Raw genomic sequence first — 18,507 nt, forward strand, 5'->3', positions numbered from 1 at the left:
TGGACAAACCCTGTGTGGAGTAGATGGGGAGCTGACTTGGGCTGACACACAGGGTGTGGCTGGTCTACAGGTGGAGGGACAGATGGATGGGTGGATGGACAGGTGGATGGACAGGTGGATGGATGGACTGGTGGATGGATGGACGGGTGGGTGGGTGGATGGGTGGGTGGGTGGATGGGTGGGTGGGTGGATGGGTGGGTGGATGGGTGGATGGGTGGATGGGTGGGTGGGTGGGTGGGTGGATGGGTGGGTGGGTGGGTGGGTGGGTGGATGGGTGGGTGGATGGGTGGGTGGGTGGGTGGATGGGTGGGTGGATGGGTGGGTGGATGGGTGGGTGGATGGGTGGGTGGATGGGTGGGTGGATGGGTGGGTGGGTGGGTGGATGGGTGGGTGGATGGGTGGGTGGATGGGTGGGTGGGTGGGTGGGTGGGTGGGTGGGTGGATGGGTGGGTGGATGGGTGGGTGGGTGGGTGGGTGGGTGGATGGGTGGGTGGGTGGGTGGGTGGGTGGATGGGTGGGTGGGTGGGTGGGTGGATGGGTGGGTGGATGGGTGGGTGGGTGGGTGGGTGGGTGGGTGGGTGGATGGGTGGGTGGATGGGTGGATGGGTGGGTGGGTGGGTGGGTGGGTGGATGGGTGGATGGATGGATGGGTGGGTGGGTGGGTGGGTGGATGGGTGGGTGGATGGGTGGGTGGATGGGTGGGTGGATGGGTGGGTGGATGGGTGGGTGGATGGGTGGGTGGGTGGATGGATGGGTGGATGGGTGGATGGGTGGGTGGGTGGGTGGGTGGGTGGATGGGTGGATGGATGGATGGGTGGGTGGGTGGGTGGGTGGATGGGTGGGTGGATGGGTGGGTGGATGGGTGGGTGGATGGGTGGGTGGGTGGATGGGTGGGTGGATGGGTGGATGGGTGGATGGGTGGGTGGGTGGGTGGGTGGATGGGTGGATGGGTGGGTGGGTGGGTGGATGGGTGGGTGGGTGGGTGGATGGGTGGATGGATGGGTGGATGGGTGGATGGGTGGGTGGATGGGTGGGTGGGTGGGTGGGTGGGTGGATGGGTGGATGGGTGGATGGGTGGGTGGATGGGTGGGTGGGTGGGTGGATGGGTGGATGGGTGGATGGGTGGATGGATGGGTGGATGGGTGGATGGGTGGGTGGGTGGGTGGGTGGGTGGGTGGGTGGGTGGATGGGTGGGTGGGTGGGTGGATGGGTGGATGGGTGGATGGGTGGGTGGGTGGGTGGGTGGGTGGATGGGTGGATGGATGGATGGGTGGGTGGGTGGGTGGGTGGATGGGTGGGTGGATGGGTGGGTGGATGGGTGGGTGGATGGGTGGGTGGGTGGATGGGTGGGTGGATGGGTGGATGGGTGGATGGGTGGGTGGGTGGGTGGGTGGATGGGTGGATGGGTGGGTGGGTGGGTGGATGGGTGGGTGGGTGGGTGGGTGGGTGGATGGATGGGTGGATGGGTGGATGGGTGGGTGGATGGGTGGGTGGGTGGGTGGGTGGGTGGATGGGTGGATGGGTGGATGGGTGGGTGGATGGGTGGGTGGGTGGGTGGATGGGTGGATGGGTGGATGGGTGGATGGATGGGTGGATGGGTGGATGGGTGGATGGGTGGGTGGGTGGGTGGGTGGGTGGGTGGGTGGATGGATGGATGGATGGGTGGATGGGTGGGTGGATGGGTGGATGGATGGATTGATGGATCATAGATGACAGATGGATGGGTGGGTCATGGATGACGGCATGGACAGGTGGATGGATGATAGATGACGGATGGATGGGTGGGTGGGTAGACTAATGAGTGGTTTGCCCTTTGTTCCCCACCATGGCTCCCCACAGGGATCAGCAATGACAATGAAACCCTGTGTGCCGAGACAGCCTGTGACCCCTGGAGCAACAAGAGCCCCTCAGGCTGCCTGGAGCCTCAGGGCAGAGTCCCCAAGTGTCCAGAGAAGATTCTGTGGTGTGTGTGGCAATAGGACAGTCAGGCCCCCCGCCCATGCCCTCTGCCCTCTGCCCTCTGCCCCCCTTCTAGTCCCGTACCTCCACTTGGGCCTCACCCCAGGCATCCAGGCGGACGGACTTGACCTTGCTGACCTGGGGGATGTTCCGATGGAACCCAGAGCAGCTCAGACAGATGAAGACCCCCAGCGTGTAGGAGGCCCAGTCGGGATCTGAAAGGAGAGACCGGAAGTCAGGGAGGCTCAGTCAGGGCCCTGGAGGGTGGGCACAGCATCGGGTCAGAGGTCACACAGGCCCCATCTGGGACAGAAGGCCCCCTGAGGGCCACCTGGTTCCATGGCCTAAGCCAGGGTCCCTGCATCCCACCATGCAGTCACCCCAGCGGGTTGTCCTGTGGTGTGGACAGAACGCTCCTAGGACCCACCACAGTTGCTGAGAGCCCGTCACGCGGGGTCCACGCAGGGTGCTTGACCCGGGGGGACACCCTCGTGCCGACGGTCCTCTGTCCAGGAGCCCCCTGCCTCGAGGCTATCTGCTGTTGGTTCTTGTCACAGGCCCAGCACTCAGCATTCCAGAAACCCCAGCAGGACAGGGCGCAACCCTTCCAGGGTGGCTGCCCTGGGGACATCTGTGTGACAGAACCATCCCTGGACAAGAGGACCAAGAAGGAGGAGAAAATAAGAATTCTGACTATAGGACACCTCGCAAGCTGTGCAGCCCACACCCGATGGACCTGCCACATCTGGGAGAGAAGCTGCAGGTGGATGGCGGATTGGGGGACATTGAGGGGTGAGCCCAACACTGAAGTCGGGGGAGCGGCCACTCTGTGGCCTGACCTTGTATGCAGACCTATTTAGGGACTGTGCATCTAGATATGTAGTTTACTTTTTTAAAAAGTTCAACAGAAAGCCCAGCACTGGTGGCTCACACCTGTAATCCCTGCTACTTGGGAGACTGAGATCAGGAGGATTGTGGTTCAAGGTCAACCTGGACAAAAAGTTAGTGAGACCCCCATCTCAACCATAGCTGGGTGCAGTGGTGTGCACTTATCATCCCAGCTATGCGGGAAGCTGAGATTGGGAGGATCGAGGTGCAGGCATAAATAACTCAAAAAATAACGCGAAAAAGGGCTGGGGACTTGGCTCAAGTAGACAGAGAGAGGGACCCTGTTCTCCCTGATCAGAAATCAACATCATTAACACTTAAATTCTCCCCAAATTAATCAATAGATTTCAGCGGAATTCCAAGCAGATTTCCAGCCCAGTTTTTTGGGGGAGTTTTGGTGGGATTGGGGTTTGAACTCACGGCTTTGCACTTGCAAAGCAGGCAGCTCTATCACTTGGGCCGCATTTTGCTTTGGTTATTTTTGGAGATAGGGTCTCTAGCACTGTTTGCCCTGGCTGGCCTCGAACCACGATCCTCCCAAATAGCTGGGATTACAGGCGTGAGTCACAGCATCCAGCCCGATTTTTAAAGAATTCAAGCTGATTCTAAAATTTGTGAAAAAGACATAGGATACTGAAAACGACTTAGAAAGAGGACAAAGATGGAGACCCAATGCTATAGTTTTCAGAACATGTCGAATCGCAGTCATCAGGACAGGAGTGGGGCATGGGACAGAACAGGCTAAAAACAGACCCTCTCATCGACGGGCTCTAATTATTGACCAAGATACAAATTCCAAACAATGCTTTTCCCACCACTAGACACCCCTCTGCATACGCAAAAAATAACCCCAGGCTGCGGCTGGCGGCTCACACCTGTAATCCCAGCTACTCAGGAGGCAGAAATCAGGAGGATCACGGTTCAAAGCCAGCCTGGGAAACTAGTTCGAGAGACCCTATCTTGAAAGAACCCATCACAAAAGAGGCCTAGTGGAGTGGCTCAAGGTACAGGCCCTGAGTTCAAACCCCAGTCCCACCGAAAAAAACAAACAACCCTACAGATGCTGGTCAGCCGAGGGAGATGGTTTGTGTCTTTAGTCGTGGGGGGGCTGCAAAGGGGCCCCAGAGACATTTGGAGGATGAAACAACCCTCATTTGAACTGTGACCATGGTCACTTCCTCCTACTGTCCCTTGAGACAGGTTCACACCGCTGTGTATGGTGACATCACAGCCGGGGGCCACCGTGTGAGATGCAGGAACCAAGGGGCCTCGCCCCCATCCCCAGTCTCTCCAGTGGCCGACTCTGTGCAGAAGCCATGGCGCGGGTCAGGGGCGACCGTGCTGCTCAGCTGGAGTCCCTGGACTGCCGGCCTGGCACACGGCGTCCTCCAGGTCCTCCTGGGTCTCCCTCCTCCTCTGTCCCTCCCCCACCCAGTGCTGGACCTGGGGACCTTCCAGCTGAGACCGCAGTAGTCCAGTCACACAGCGGGGACGTGAGCACCATCACCTGCCTCCAGAGCCCACCTGCCCACGGACCTCCTTGCTGGTCCAACACAGCAACACAGGGAAGTGACAGCCTGGGGCAGAGAAGTGACAAGGACAGGGACCCCAAGTGAGGCGGTCCCCCAGCCGAGCCATCCAGCCTGGTCAGCCAGCAAGACCTCTGCTGGTCTGTGGCCTCCCGGGGTCAGCAGGGCCCCCAGCACCGGCTGAGGCATCAGGAGGTGGACGATCCACTTTGACCTTGACCCTGACAGGGGTGAAGGGGCAGGGAGGCGGCTCCAAGAGCCTCTGAATTCTGTCACCTCAAGGTGGAGTCTCCCAGGGCTCAGGGACACTGGTATGTCCCAAACTTCAGACGTGGGGAGGTGACGGCCTGTGACACTGCAGGCGGGGTGAGACTGGGATTCCAGGCAGGGAGGTCCCAGCCCTAGCCAACGAGACCCCTGGCTCTTCCCGGCCCCTGGAGGTGACAGTGCCACCATCTTCGGCCCCCAGCTCCCTCCAGAGCTGTCAGGAAGAGGCAGAGAGAGCTGGAAGGAGGCAGTGTTGGGACCCGAAGCTGAGCCCGTCTTTACTCAGCCTTCCCAGTGGCACCCAGTGCCAGGCGCCAGGGTCACCATCCTGAACAAATGGGCCTCTGCCTGGGGACCCACACAGGCTCTCACCCCGGTTTCACAAATCAGCTCTTATTTGCACCAAAGGAAAGGCCACAGGAGAGGTGGCATGGCTGGGCAGGAAGCCAGGAGGCCTTCCTGGAGGAAGGAACACAGGTGGCTGAGTCCTACAGATGAGGAAGACAGTGGAGGCCCAGGCAGAGGGAACGGCCTGTGCAAGGGCCCCGCAGAGGGAGGAATTTGACCAAGCCATAGCAGAGAGCCCAGCCTCTGGCCTCATCCCAAACCTTAGGCCCAGTATCTCAGAATTGACTTTGTGCCCTTGTTCAGGGCAGGGCGCGGTGGAGCACACCTATAATCTCAGCTACATGGGAGAAGGAGATGGGGAGGATCACAGTTCCAGGCCAGCCCAAGCAAGAAGTTAGCGAGACCCCATCTCAACAAAGCAGGTGGGCATGCTGGTATATGTCTGCAATCCCAGCTATGCAGGAGGCACCGATAAGAGGATGACAGTCCGAGGGTGGCCCCAGGGGAAAACTTGAGAGCCTATCTGAAAAATATGGTGGCTCGAGTGGTGTGTGACCAGGTCAATTCTCGACCAGCTGCCTCTGCACGGACCCTGCATTTCGGCTGGTGAGGAACTGACTGGACTCCCATCACCCTGACCAGAGAAGCCGCTGGACCCCAAACAGACCCCCTCAGCCATCGCTGAGGCCATCCAGGCTGGGCTAAAGCCCCCATTGTCTAGCAAGGCTGCCAGGAGGACCCCCAGGGGGAGGGGACGGGACTGACCCTTTGGTTTTCCAAGTGGCAGAGACTGGGGCCTGGTAGGCTTCCTTCATGGCCAGGCTGCCCACACCTGTCCCCCAACCAGCCAGTGCCAAGCGACACACAGGGGCCGGCAGCCCATGTATGTGGGAGCTGCCACCTCCGAGAGCCTCCAAGGACAGGTGGCCTGGACACCTGCGGGAGGCGTCCCTCTCCCAGGTCCAGGCTGCCCCTGCCCTCGGGGCAAACACACAGGCGTGGGCAGGGCCTCCTCCCCTCTCTGGTCACTTCTGGCCACCCAGGACCCCAGAATTCCTGCCCAGAGGCTTGAAGTCAACTTCCAGGGCCGTGTCACAAGCCCAGGTGTGACCCCAAGCAGTGGCCGGGGGCACAGGCAGGTGTGGTGGAGGGGACAGAGGGCTGAGTCCCCAATCCCTCCCGGTGGCACAGCCCTGTCTAGCTGCCGGCCACTCCCGGCCGCTCCCAGGAGCTCCAAGGTGACTCAACGTCACTGCTTCCGGGTCAGCCTAAGGCACCTGCACAGGTGAGGCAGACCTGGGGCCGAGCCAGGTGGGCAGGTGTGTCCCTCTTGGCCGAGGGCCAGCAGGGGCAGAAGGGCAGCAGTGGCCCCTGTCAGTGGAACTCAGGCAGAGAGCCCTGTGGCCAGTTCTGGAGACATTCGTCCTTGTCACTGCTGATGCTCAGCTGAGGCCCTGACGTGTCAGGGGGTCTTCTGCTCTGGCCAGGCACGGACGGGCAGCTCAGGTGGACAGTGGGGTCCCCAGGCAGGATGGGCCCCCTTGGGGTGCAGAGGTGACCAGTGCTCACTGGTCTCCAGAGATGGCTCGCCTGGCCTGCCCTCCTGTCTGCCATGGCGTCCCCACGGCTCTTGTCATTTTGACACTCCTCTGTCCCCAGCTGGAAGGTGAGGACCGTGTAGCTTCCAGTCACAACTGATTCCCAGGCAAGGCCTGGTCAGTGGCCAGCAGGGTCCCTGGACAGTGGGTGAGTGGCTGGGCTGACTCTGCTCTTGGCTTGGCCCTCCTCTCCCCACGAGCCAGATGCCCACTTGCCCTGGGGCTGCCCCCCTGCCCCCGTGGCCCCGTGATGGCCCCAACCCCACGCCTCCCACCTGGCTTTGGGGTGTCCTTCCAGCCCCCAACTTCCCATCAGACTCACCCGGACTTCCCAATCCCCTCTCTCCTTTTTTCCCCTTTGGCGGCACTGGGATTTGAACTCAGGGCCTCATGCTTGCCAAGCAGCTGCTCTACCACTTGAGCCTCTCCATCCGTCCCTTTTTTTCTTTTTGGTGATGAGAGTTTTTGAGCCAGGGTCTCAGGAACTATTTTCCGGGGCTGGCTTTGAACCTCGATCCTCCTGAGTAGCTGGGATTACAGGGATGAGCCACCGGTGCCTGGCTGCAAGTTTCTTTTTTTATAAAAGGAGAAGGAAACGTTGAGATGCTGCCTCAGCCTCCTTCCCACACCACTCGGCCCGCTGCAGGCTCAGGGGTCCCCACTGACCCCTCGGAGGAGCGCCCGGTCCCCACCTGCCCACCAGTCCACTGGTCCACTTTCTGGAACCACAGGGCTCCTCGCCCCGTCTCTGTCCACCGCACCCCGTATGCTGGTGAATTCCATTGCCTTGGATGTGAACAGACCCAGGGTTCTGCCCCCGTCTCCTCATGGACCTCGCCACGGTCACTCTCAGGACTGACCACGCGGCCTGCAGGCGTCCACCGCTCCATGGCCGCCCACTGACACACAGCAAAGTCCCACGGCGGTGGCCGAGGCCCGGGGCCGCCTTGCTTCTCCTTCATCTCAAAGCCCTGCGCCCTGAGCAGAGCCCACGGTGCACACGTGTCACAGCTGGCTGGCATCGGCCCCTGTCCCCACAGGGCCACCCCCCAGCACCCTCCTCCCGTCCTTGTCCCCGTATGGAGCTCAAGTCAGTGACCCCTCCACCCCTGCGAGCTCCTGCCTCGTCCAGGGTCCCCGATGCCTGTCACTGAATCCAGACCACCCTGCCCGCTGTGACACCCCCACCCCGTTCCAGAACCTTCTATTCATCAACTCTCCTTCCTCCTGTGCCTTGACCGGTCCAGGCCAGACCAGGGTCTCTGGACCGGCTACCCACATCCCAGTTCTGCAGGGCCAGCCCCGTCCACCGTGCGGACACAGCCAGATGTCTGTCCTCGTCCTCTGCCAATCCTGACGAAGTGGACATCCACTGCCACCATGCCGCGCCACCCGCCCCGCACAGCACCGTCAGCTCCGCCTCCCGTCTGTGACGTCCCTCGGCTGCCTCGGTCTCCCCAGCACAAGGCTCACGTGCACAGGTGGAGGACCTTGGCTAAAGGCTCCGCCCAGCAGGCCTTACCTCTGTCCCCTCCCAGCCACACTGCCCGTGTCACCTCTGCTATGCTCGGGGGACACGCCCGCTGGTGCCCAGCAAGGGCTGGGTGAATGACTCTGAGTGTGGGGTCCAAGCAGGGTGATCCCCACTTGGTCACAGCACCCTTGGGCAGGGAGAAGCCAGTGGGGCCACAGCTGGCCCCACAATCCAACAAGTCCACTCCGGGGTAGCCTCAGCCAGCGGTGCAGATGGAGGGCCCAGGCCCGGGGGTACAGATGGGAGAGGGGGAGACTCTGTCTAGGAGGGAGGCTGGTCAGGGCTCGGGCCTCCGGGCCTCCACCCTGAGTGGGGGCTTGCCGCCAGGACTGGCCGCCGTGCCTGGCCACTGTGGGCCCTGCGACTTGAGCACAAATCAAGAAGGGGAGGATGGTCCATAGTTCCTCAATTCAACACATGATAGAATATTACTCAGCCTTGAACAAGGAAAGGCGTTCCGAGTCCTCGGGCAGCATGGATGAACCTTGATGACATGAAATAAACCAGGCCCAGCAGAACAGATCTGATGCGATTCCACTCACCAGAGGCCCCTAGGGCATCAGAGCCCCAGAGACGGGAAGTAGAAAGGCCGTGCCCAGGGACAGGAAGCTGGCACTTAATGGGGAAAGAATTTCAGTGTGGGAAGATGAGTTTGGTGGAAGGACAGCACTGTGAAAGTGCTCAACACTCCTGAACGGAGTGCTGAAAGTGACTAAAAGGGTAAGTCTGATGTTGTGTATATTTTGCCACAATTAAAACAAAAAACCCAGAGCTCCCTGTACCCCCCGCACAGAGCCTCCCCCATTCCTGAATTCCCCCAGCCAGGTGATTCAAAGAGACCCCATCTCAAGCAATAAAAGCAGGGTGTGGTGACACACGCCTGTCACCCCAGCTACACGGGAGGCAGAGGTAGGAGGATCACAGTCCAAGGCCAGCTCCAGGCAAGGGGCTGGGGTGTGGCTCAAGCAGAAAGCACCTGCCCAGCAAGCATGAGGTCCTGAGTTCAAGCCCCAGTACCATCAAAAAGAAACAAAGAAAGATTTCTACCTGATCTCCAGAGCCAAAAGGCCAGGCAGTCCTGGAAGGGCTGCTTGGTTTCACCTGGTGTCCAGGTGACCAGCACCAAAGAACCATGGTTTTACGACCCAGTTCCCAACCGAGTCAAAGGCTGAGACTCTCAAGCCCTTGTGGCGTCTGACGGCCCGAGGTTCGGGGAGGCTCAGAGGCTCGCCCTCCCTCCCACCAGGGCAGAGACCTCACATGCACCCACCTGCTGTCCCAAGTTCAAGGCTGGGGAGCCCACCTTTGGGGTGGTTAAAGGGGCAGGTGTGGGAGGAGCTCCCAAGGGCTGCAGAGACCTTCAGCCTCCGGGGACCTCCCACGGCCAAGTGGGGTCTGTGTACCCCAGAGCCCAGGCCCGGTAGTGTTCTGGGCCTGCCCTTCTGTCCTGCTGTCCAGAACAGATGTCCCCTTGGGACACCTTGTTCCTACTGAGCCACGAGCTCATCCGCATGACGGTCCCTCCCCAAACCAAAGGCCCCTTGCCTCCTCCCCAAGCTGGCCACAATGGGACAGGAGGCTCTGCTGCACCCCACAGCAGCACAGGACGTGAGCAGACCAGCCGAGAGACAGAGAGAGCCTGTGTGGACACGCCACGGGGTCACGAGTCAGGCAGCAGGGCTGTGCCCACAGCAAGCGGTGAGGCAGAGGCTGGAGGTTGGTACAGACAGCCTGGGTGGGTCAGCGGCAGCACCAGCTCCGTGTGGGGTCACCGTGTCCCCCAACACAGCCCAGATTGACAAGGCCTCAATTTCCCTGGCTGCAAACTGGAAGCTGGCCACAGTGTCCTGTCCCTGCACAGAGCTGCCCAACAGAGGGGCAGGCTGCTGATGTCATGGGTGATTCTGAAAACTGGTGGCTTGGCTCAAAGCTGACAAGAGAGCCCAGCACAGAGCGGGCTGCTGCCTGGCAGGGGCTCTGGAACTCAGGGGGACCGAGGGGCCAGCAGGACACTGAGAGTGGGCCACATGAGGTGGGTCCCACTGGATATCAAGGAAGCCCCTTTTCCTCCTGCTAGCTGCGTGGCTCCCGTGGCTGGAGTGCAGAGAAACCACTCCTGGACAGAGTGTCCAGGGAGGACTGGGACAGTGCCCACACCAGCCCCGACAGCTGACCAGCCAGGCTCCTGGGCATGGACAGGTCTCCTGAGCAGGTGTCAGAAGGGACATGGAGCGTCCAGGCTGAGCCAGCCCAGCTGATAAGAGCCTTGCATAGCACAGGGCACTGACACCCCAGGAAGCCAGGAAAAGGCCATGCCACCCTGCCCAGTTTCCCAACAAGGCTGGTCACTGTCTTCCCTCAGGGACCCCTGGGCACACTGCAGCAGATCCCAGGACTGGGGCCATCAGAGACTATCCCAGCCCACAGGGTGGGGTCAGAGACAGCTGAGGACCAGGTCCTAATTTCAGGGTGTCCAGAGGCTGTGTGCCTCCAGCCAGCTGCCCCAGGGACCCCAGGACCTGTGGGTGATAGCTGTCCCTCTGTGGGTGGGGTGGGCAGGTGGTCACACCGGCAAGGACCAGCCCGGGGTTGAGAGCACAGCCTCTCCTCTCATAGCTAACGGGGCACCCGCTGGACTCTAGACCTGGAAATCCCCCAGACCAGGTGTGATGAGGGCGAAGTTGGGGAGGTGCCTCTTTGCCCCACCTGTCCCCAGGGCCCCAGGTCTCCCCGCCACCTGCCCTAGAGCAGCTAGGCCAGGCCAGCCCATCCCTGGGTCTACCCGGGAGGCCATGATGTAACCCCCAGGTGGAGGCAGGTGGTCCTCATGGGCAGCAGGGGCCTGGGCTGAGGCCGCCCCGCCCCGCAGCCAGCCGCAGCCCCAGCCATTTCCTCTTTCTTTGCCGGGGAGGTTTCGTAAGGCAGTGGCCCCGGGTGACAGGGACACACACAGAGGGCAGGGAGGGGGAGGGGCGGTAGGGCGGGAGTGAGGATGGGGGACCAGGGATGGAGGGGTCGGGATGGGATCCAACTGGAGAGCTGGGGACAGGGGATGGTGGGCCAGGAACAGGGGGCCAGGGATCAGGGAGTCGGGGATCAGGGAGGGGACAGGGAAAGGGGGATCCGGGGAGCCAGGGATGGGGAGCAGACATCCAGGGGGGCCAGAAGGAGGGGGCCGGGGATGGGAGTTCGTGAACAGGGACTGGGGGAGCCGGGGATGTGGGGACCAGAGGGTGAGGGGGTGAGATAAGGGGGGGCGGACACAGAGGAATCAGGAACAGGGGGTGGGGAGGGAGACCCGGATCCAGGGGGCGGGGGTTTGGGGGTCCAGGGAGCTGGGGGGCCGGAGGACTGGGAATCAGGGAGCGGAAGGCGCCGGCAGGTGCAGGAGGGCCGCGCCCCGCCCGAGTCCTGGTCCTGGGAGGACTCGGTACCGGACCCACGAACCGCGCCCACCCGACCACCCGCGCCCCATCCGCCTGCGCCCCCGATCCAACCACGGCCCCCGATCCGCACCCCGATCCACCCGCGCCTCGATCCACCCGCGCCACGGGATCCACCCGCGCCCCGATCCGCACCCCGATCCACCCGCGCCCCAATCCACCCGCACCCCGGGAACCACCCGCGTCCCGATCCACCCGCGCCCCTCCCGGCCCGCACCTACCCGGGGCGCCGCAGTCGGCGCAGCGCGCGTTCCCCGGCCGCCGCAGCAGATCCAGCACCGCCCTCCGCCGCTCCTTGGCCATGGCCGCCCGCGACGCCCGCGACGCCCGCGACGCCCGCGATGGCCGCGATGGCCGGGCCCGCAGCTCCGCCGCTCGCTAGGGCCCCGCGCAGGCCGCGCGCCGCCGCCGCCCCTGCGCCATCCCGGGGCTCAGTCCGCGCGCCGGTTCCGCATTCCTGCCGCCCGTGTCGCCGGTGTCGCCGGTGCCGCCCGTGTGGCCGCGGCCGGGGCGCACGGCGCGCTCGGCTCCGCTCCGCTCGGCTCCGCTCGCCTCGGCTGTGCGCGCGGCACGCGGGCGCCCCCCGGCGGTGACGCCCGTGTCACAACAGCCCACGCGGACACCGAGCGCGCGCGGGGGCCCCGCAGAGCCGCCGCCCTCCCACTCTGCCCATGGACACCGCTGCTCCTTGGAGCTGGGGCAAGGGTGGCTCAGGCCATCCATCTCTACCCAGGGGACACAGTCGGGGGGTGACCAACGCCAGCGTCCAAAGGGACTGAGGGGGAGGGGTGAGCCAACCCCCAAGACTGTGCCGGAGCCCTAAGCCCTCCTCACCCACAGACAGGACAGCAGTGGCCACAGGGAGCTGGACATACCCTCCCCATCAGGCAGGAGACATGAGGGGTGGGGGATCTCCTGCCAGGCCAGAGTGGGGTGTCTGTGCACCCCAGCATCTTTTAAGTCCTTCCTTCCCTCCCTCCTTCCTTCCTTCCTTCCTTCCTTCCTTCTTGCCTTACTTCCCTCCCTCCCTCCCTTCTTCCTCCCTCCCTTCTTCCTCCCTCCCTTCTTCCTCCCTCCTTCCTTCCTTCCTCCCTCCCTCCCTCCTTCCTTCTGCCTCCTGAGTGCTGGGATTGCAGGCGTGGTCACCATGTGTGGCTCCATTTTTTTAAATCATGGTTGCAGTGCAGAACTGTGAGAAGCAAATCAAAGCTTTGCAAATCCAGTACCTGCTTGAAAATTTACAGCCTTTCCCACCCCACTCCCTGCTGTCTTAACAGCCCCCCTCGTCCTCCGGAATCTTCCTCCACCTGCAGCCTTTTCGCAAACACCCACGGAAACCCTCCTCCTGCTGTCTACCACGCGTGGGGTGGGGGTTGGTTCCCCTATGGTTTGGGTCTGGCTTGTCCCCAAGGGCCCGGGTGTTACAGGCATGGTCACCAGGGTGGAGCTACAGGGAAGAGCTCTTTAGGTCACAGGGGACTGGGGCCCGGCGCCATCCTCACTCTCTTTTCTGTTTCCTGGCCGTGGGCTGAGCGGTGTTACTGTACCTCATGGGCCTCCCCCATGGTCACAGTGACCCTGGACAGGAGTCTCTAACACCATAAGCCAGAACAAGATTCCCTCTTTGTAAGATGGTCCCCTCAGGTGTTTGGAATAGCGACAGGCTTAAAGGTTGGCTGTTTGGGGTTTCACTTCATAAACCTGACACCCCAAAGTCCGCACAGGCCGTCCGCCTTTTTAATGACTGCAGCTACTCAAAAGGTCACCGGCCCAAGGGCAGTGGACAGGCCACACCTGCTACCAAGGTCCAGGTGAAGTCATGCCTGTGAGTGGCCTCAGTGGGATGGGATGTTTGCGATGTGACCAGACCATGCCCGGCGGTCCTCTGCTTAGGTGGCACCTGCTCCCTCACTCACGCCCTTGTCCACACCAGGTTGCCAATCTTGCACCTCTGAGGGTCCTGTGACATCGTGTGCTCTGCCCCTTTCACTGACCGCAGGTCTTCCTTCCACAATCCACTGAGCCTTTTTTGGGTGAGGACAGGTGGCATTTCCTTGTCTGGGCCTTGTGCCAGGCTCGGAAACTGCCACACGGCACGAGCTTGGAGGATGACACAGAGGGAGGCTGGCACTGGACATCAGGGAAAATACCCGGGTGTGCATTTTCTCATTTGGCCACCGTTTAGACTTGGGGAAACTGAGGCACTTGCCCAGGCCACACACGGCTCAGGACTGGGGCAAACAAGAAACACTAAAACAGAGATGCAACCCTACAGAACAGAGATATCCAGACCACAAAGAGAACAAATCGTTCAGGAGAGGGGCAGGAAGGCCACAGCGAGGCCTCCGAGGACACACAGGTGTCCAGCAGACCAGAGCTGCAGCCAGAGGGGCCAGCGTGTGCAGGGACAAACTCCTACTTGGTGATGTTGTGTGCCGGGCAGCCTCGGGGGTGGTCAGCCTTCCCTGTCTTCCCCTGGACCCGGACTGGGAGGCAGGAGGCGGTGACGATTACAGACAGGGTCGTGTGCGCACGGACCAGAGGTGTGGGATCCCAAAGGTACAGCCTGGCCCTGGGTGGCCACACCCAGACCAGCACTGGCCACAGGCAGCTCGAGGGCTGCAGGGGCTGGGGAGGGCGCCAGGTGGGCAGGTGGCTTGTCCAGGAAGCCCTGCTGGCCTGTGAGCTCACTCTGCCTGGAACCCCTGTGACCTACCGGCCGAAGCCTGCAGGTTCTGACCAAAGTCCCCCATCCCAGTTCCCAGGCCTGGGCGGGGGCCCGACAAGACCTCTTGGCCATGCTGGGCAGACCATGGGCCTCTGATCCAGGGGTATTGCACACCCTGAAGGCTCAGCAGTGTCCCCTGAGCACAGGAGTTTGTGCCCAGTGAGTCTAAAAGCAGCTTTGACTGGGAACTGGTCTCTCACAAGCCACGTGAGGCCAGGACTCCTGAGGATGCCCTCCCCAGTGGCCACCTCCTCCTTGAAGCCCCCCTGACTGCCAAGGTAGGCGGAGGCTTCAGATGAGGAGAGTGACCTCCACCCTGAGCGTCAGGATTTGTACAAGAGGTGGCCTGTCCTCAGAGTCCCTTGGGGGATGGCAGTTACTGGACAGAGACTCCCCAGTCCAGCCTGGGAGGAGGTTGGCTGGGCTGAAGGCCAGACTCCTGTCAGGATGGAGACTGAGATTGCTGAGAGATGAAGGTGGGACCTGGAGGGCAGCCAGTGCCCCCACAACGGGCTTCTGGCATGGATGCCATCCCTGGAGGGAAGGGACATTTGCTCTGGGGCAGGGAGCCCTGAAGCCTTAAGTCATTTCCTTTCCCTCAAGACCAGGAAAACCTGCATGTGCCCCTTGAAAAAGCTGTAGCTCCGCGGAGGGCAGCCTGGAGCCCGCCTGGCCACCCTCCTTCCAGCTCGGCAGATGTGTAGATTCCTCTGCTCATTCTGGACCTTGTCCGATCACCTGCCATGTGCCCAGGCCCTGTGAGGTCCCTAACAGGGCTGTCCCTATCCTCTAGGGGGCAGCAGGTGACAGACAAGACCCAGGACAGAGGCAGCCTGCCTGGCCAGGGGCCTCCTGGGGGCTGAACCCTGAGCTGGACACGTGGTCTCAGAATCACAGGGGCTGGAGGTTCAGGGGACAGGGTAGGGCTTGTTCCCAGGCTCTCAGTTTTTGGGGTTCTCGGGAGCAAAAGTCAGGCACTGGATTTTCTATTGAATTAGCTCCGGCCTCACCCTAGGGAGGGAGGAGAGAAAGGGCCAAGCTCCCAGAACCACACTGACCTTCGTCCCCTGCCCCAGACATGGGCTGGAGAGCACAGAGCCAGGACCGGATGTTCTGCTTAGTGGGCTGGGTTTCCCAGCTAGCAGTGGTGTCTGACCCCCCTTGGCCACCACAGGGCTGTAGTTGTGGCCGTCCCCCTCTGCCACAGCCTCTCCCTGCTGACCCTGGCCAGGGCCTGAGCTGGGGTTTGGGCCAGCGCGCCAGAGGGCTGCCCAGGAGGTCAAGTTCAGGTGAGGACAGCTACGAAAGGGCAGAGACTCTCCAGCAGCTGCTTCCCGGGGCACTTCCTGCTTGAGGCCCGCCGTCCCCAGCCAGCTCCTCCCCGCCCCTGCCCAAGGGTTTTCGCCTCAGGAGCTTGAGGACGGAGAGGTCTCCTGATGCCACCACCCCTCCCACGGCCCAAAGGCAAGGACAGCAGCCACAGAACACCTGTCCTGGAGCAAAGGTGGCTGGGCCTCACATCCAGGGGTAATGCACACCCTCAAGTCCCCTCCGAAGGGGTCCCTCTGGATTCCTCCCAAAAGTGACAGGCAGGGATGTACCCCCCTTGGCCAGGGGCTGCTTAGTGGGCTGGGTTTCCCAACTAGCAGTGGTGTCTGTCACCCCCCCCAGGGCGGACAGGAGGACAAAAGGAGTGAGCCTGGCCTGACACCCCGGCCCCAGACATGTCCTCACTCTCAACCTTGTAGCTGGTGACCTGCTTCCCGGGTCATGGCTCGGGCTGCCCCAGGCAGTCACCCTCACGGGGACACGGGGCCCTGCAGGGCAAGGTGGCCTGGCACTGGATTCCCAGTCCTCCTGGTGGGGACTCCAGGCTCACAATGGGATTCTGGGAGCCCCTCTTCCTTCCCTGGTCTGAGCAGCAGATTTGAGGATTACAGGCAATTTGGTGAAACCTCAGGAAATTGACTTCTGCGGACTCCATAACAAAGACACCGGACCTTGGTCCCCCTGTGTAACGCTCCGGGGGGCTTCAGTGCTGCTACTGTCCAGCAGGGGGCGACAGGCCACCATGGCTCAGCTTCCCCAGGCGAGGGCTGGCGGTGAGCAGGAATCCTCTCCCTCCCGGCCCCAATCGCCTGGCCTCGGCCGACACCGGGCCCCAAAGTCAGCACAGCTCCCAGCGTCCAGCGGGCTTGCCCTCCTGTGCCGGGGGTGTCCCCTCCCAGCACCGGCCACACACCATCAAGGGAACCTGCTGGAGGGTGACAGCGGCCTCAGCTGACGTCCACTGACTCTTGGGTTTGGTATGTGCTGAGGCGTCGGGGGACGGGGGTTTCCGCACAGAGGGTCTGGAGTGAGACCTCTGGACACGGGCCTGTCCCTCAGCCTCACCCACAGTCACCCCCAGTGACTGCAGCAGCCGGGCCCCTCTCTCTGCACCCCAACCCGGCTGTCCAGGAGTCGCTGGTGACAGTCCCTGAGCTGAGAGGCTGTGGCATGCACGCAGCTGCATCACGGTGACGGCCCTGCGGTGCCCTGCGCCCCCGTGGGACGTGTAGGGTGGGGCTTGCGGTGACTTCCCGCCCCGGCCGGGCCTCGCGGGCGGTTCCTGGGCATGGCAGCTTCCCGGCTGCCCCCCCACATGGGGCCCCTGCGTCCCTGTCCTTTGTACCCGGCGAGGGCTCCCCTCTGGCCCACAAGAGGGTGCGGTGCGAGCGCCAGCGAGGCAGGGGCGGGAGGCCCAACCTGACCTGGCAGCCGGGAGGAGGCCTGCGCTGCAAAGGCAGGGACCAGAGCCACTGCCGCCTGTCACCCCGGGCCTTCAAACCAAGTCGGCAGGCGCAGGGCGCCCTGGCCCCGCTCGGGGAGGCACGGCGAGGGGCCACTCAGAGAAGACCACGGTCCCCCGTGTGACAGGTGCTGAGCGGAACGGAGGGTGGGAACCCCTGTCCCCGCCTGCAGCTCGCACTGGTTTCTTCGTACCCCACGGACGTCCCTCGCTGAGCCCGCTGGTGGCAGTGGCTCTGCGTGGCCTGGGCTTCGTGGTGGCTGTTGTGGATTCCGTGGGAACAAACAGGAGGCCGTGTGCAGCCCCCCAAGTGCACCTGCTGCTCGGGCGCAGGGACCGCCCAGTCCCCGGGGCCACCGACACGCGTGGCTCACGTGGGTGTGCGGGGCAGGACCTCGTCCTCAGCACTGATTTTCCACTCGGTCCGAGTCGTCAGAAGGCACTGGTGACAACCGGAGGCAGAATCCGTGCGGCTGCCTGCACCGGGCCTCCTCCACTCAGGTGGACGGTGACCACGCACTGCCCACACCTCCCCTCGGCCCGGGCGCTGTACCCCAGGCCCTGCGAAGAGAGGTGACCATTTTGAGCTTCCGAGAGCCTTTGCCCGGCTCACAGAGCGTGCTGGCAGCAGTTCTGTGATGTGTCTCGTCCCAAATGAGACTGGAACAGCCAGGGGGCCAGGTGACTGCCTGGCACCTGCACCGGGTGGCACTCAGCTCCGTGGCACTCGGTGACCTGTCACATTTGATTTCACTCCTCTGAAGAGACGGGGACTCTCGCAGTTTTGTTCACGGTATTGTGAGTCACCTGCTTGGTGGCTTCACAGAAAGTTCTTTAATGTCTCTCGCGATAACGAAACCCCTGCTTTCTTGCCCATATTGTGACCAATGTCACTAAAAGAGTCCATGTGGTGCTGGGCGCCAGTGCTCCCGCCTGTAATCCCAGCTGCTCAGGAGGCAGCGATCAGGAGGATCACGGTTCGAGGCCACCCCCGGGCAAATAGTTCATGAGACCCTATCTCAAAAAAACCCATCACAGAAAAGAGCTGGTGGGGGGGCTCAAGTGGTAGAGCTCCTGCCCGAGTTCAAACCCCAGTGCTGTCCATGTGGACACAAGGCGGGTGAGGTCACACACATGCCGGGACAGATTCCCGGGAGACACATGGAGGGCGCGTGGACCAGGAGAGGCCCATTGGGTGGCCAGTCCAGCTCCAGCCTCTGGCAGAGGGTGAAGGCCACACGCCCTCGTCCAGGGCCCGTGTGTGGGGGGAAGCGAGATCTGACAGACGTCCTCGGGGACACGAGCTTGTCCCCTCCCGTCCAAGCAGCACACTGTCACTCAGCGGCAGCAGGCCTGCCCCTCCACTGGGACACATGGCATCCCAATGCCACCGGAGCCACCATGCTCACCAGGAGAAAGAAA

At 62.4% G+C, this 18,507-nt stretch overlaps 1 protein-coding gene across 1 annotated transcript in view; it reads right to left on the minus strand.

Annotated features, from left to right (window-relative positions):
- The window catches only part of Adap1 (ArfGAP with dual PH domains 1), a gene marked incomplete in the record, with an annotated part of 30,848 nt that extends 18,762 nt beyond the window's left edge, over nt 1-12,086 (minus strand). Inside the window, 2 exon segments of the mRNA XM_074075448.1 lie at nt 2,044-2,174; nt 11,788-12,086. Coding sequence (XP_073931549.1) covers nt 2,044-2,174; nt 11,788-11,869 — 213 coding nt within the window.
- Between the last annotated feature and the right edge of the window lie 6,421 nt (nt 12,087-18,507).

The sequence above is a fragment of the Castor canadensis genome, chromosome 6 (genome assembly GCF_047511655.1).
Source record: "Castor canadensis chromosome 6, mCasCan1.hap1v2, whole genome shotgun sequence".
NCBI classification, from domain to species: domain Eukaryota; kingdom Metazoa; phylum Chordata; class Mammalia; order Rodentia; family Castoridae; genus Castor; species Castor canadensis.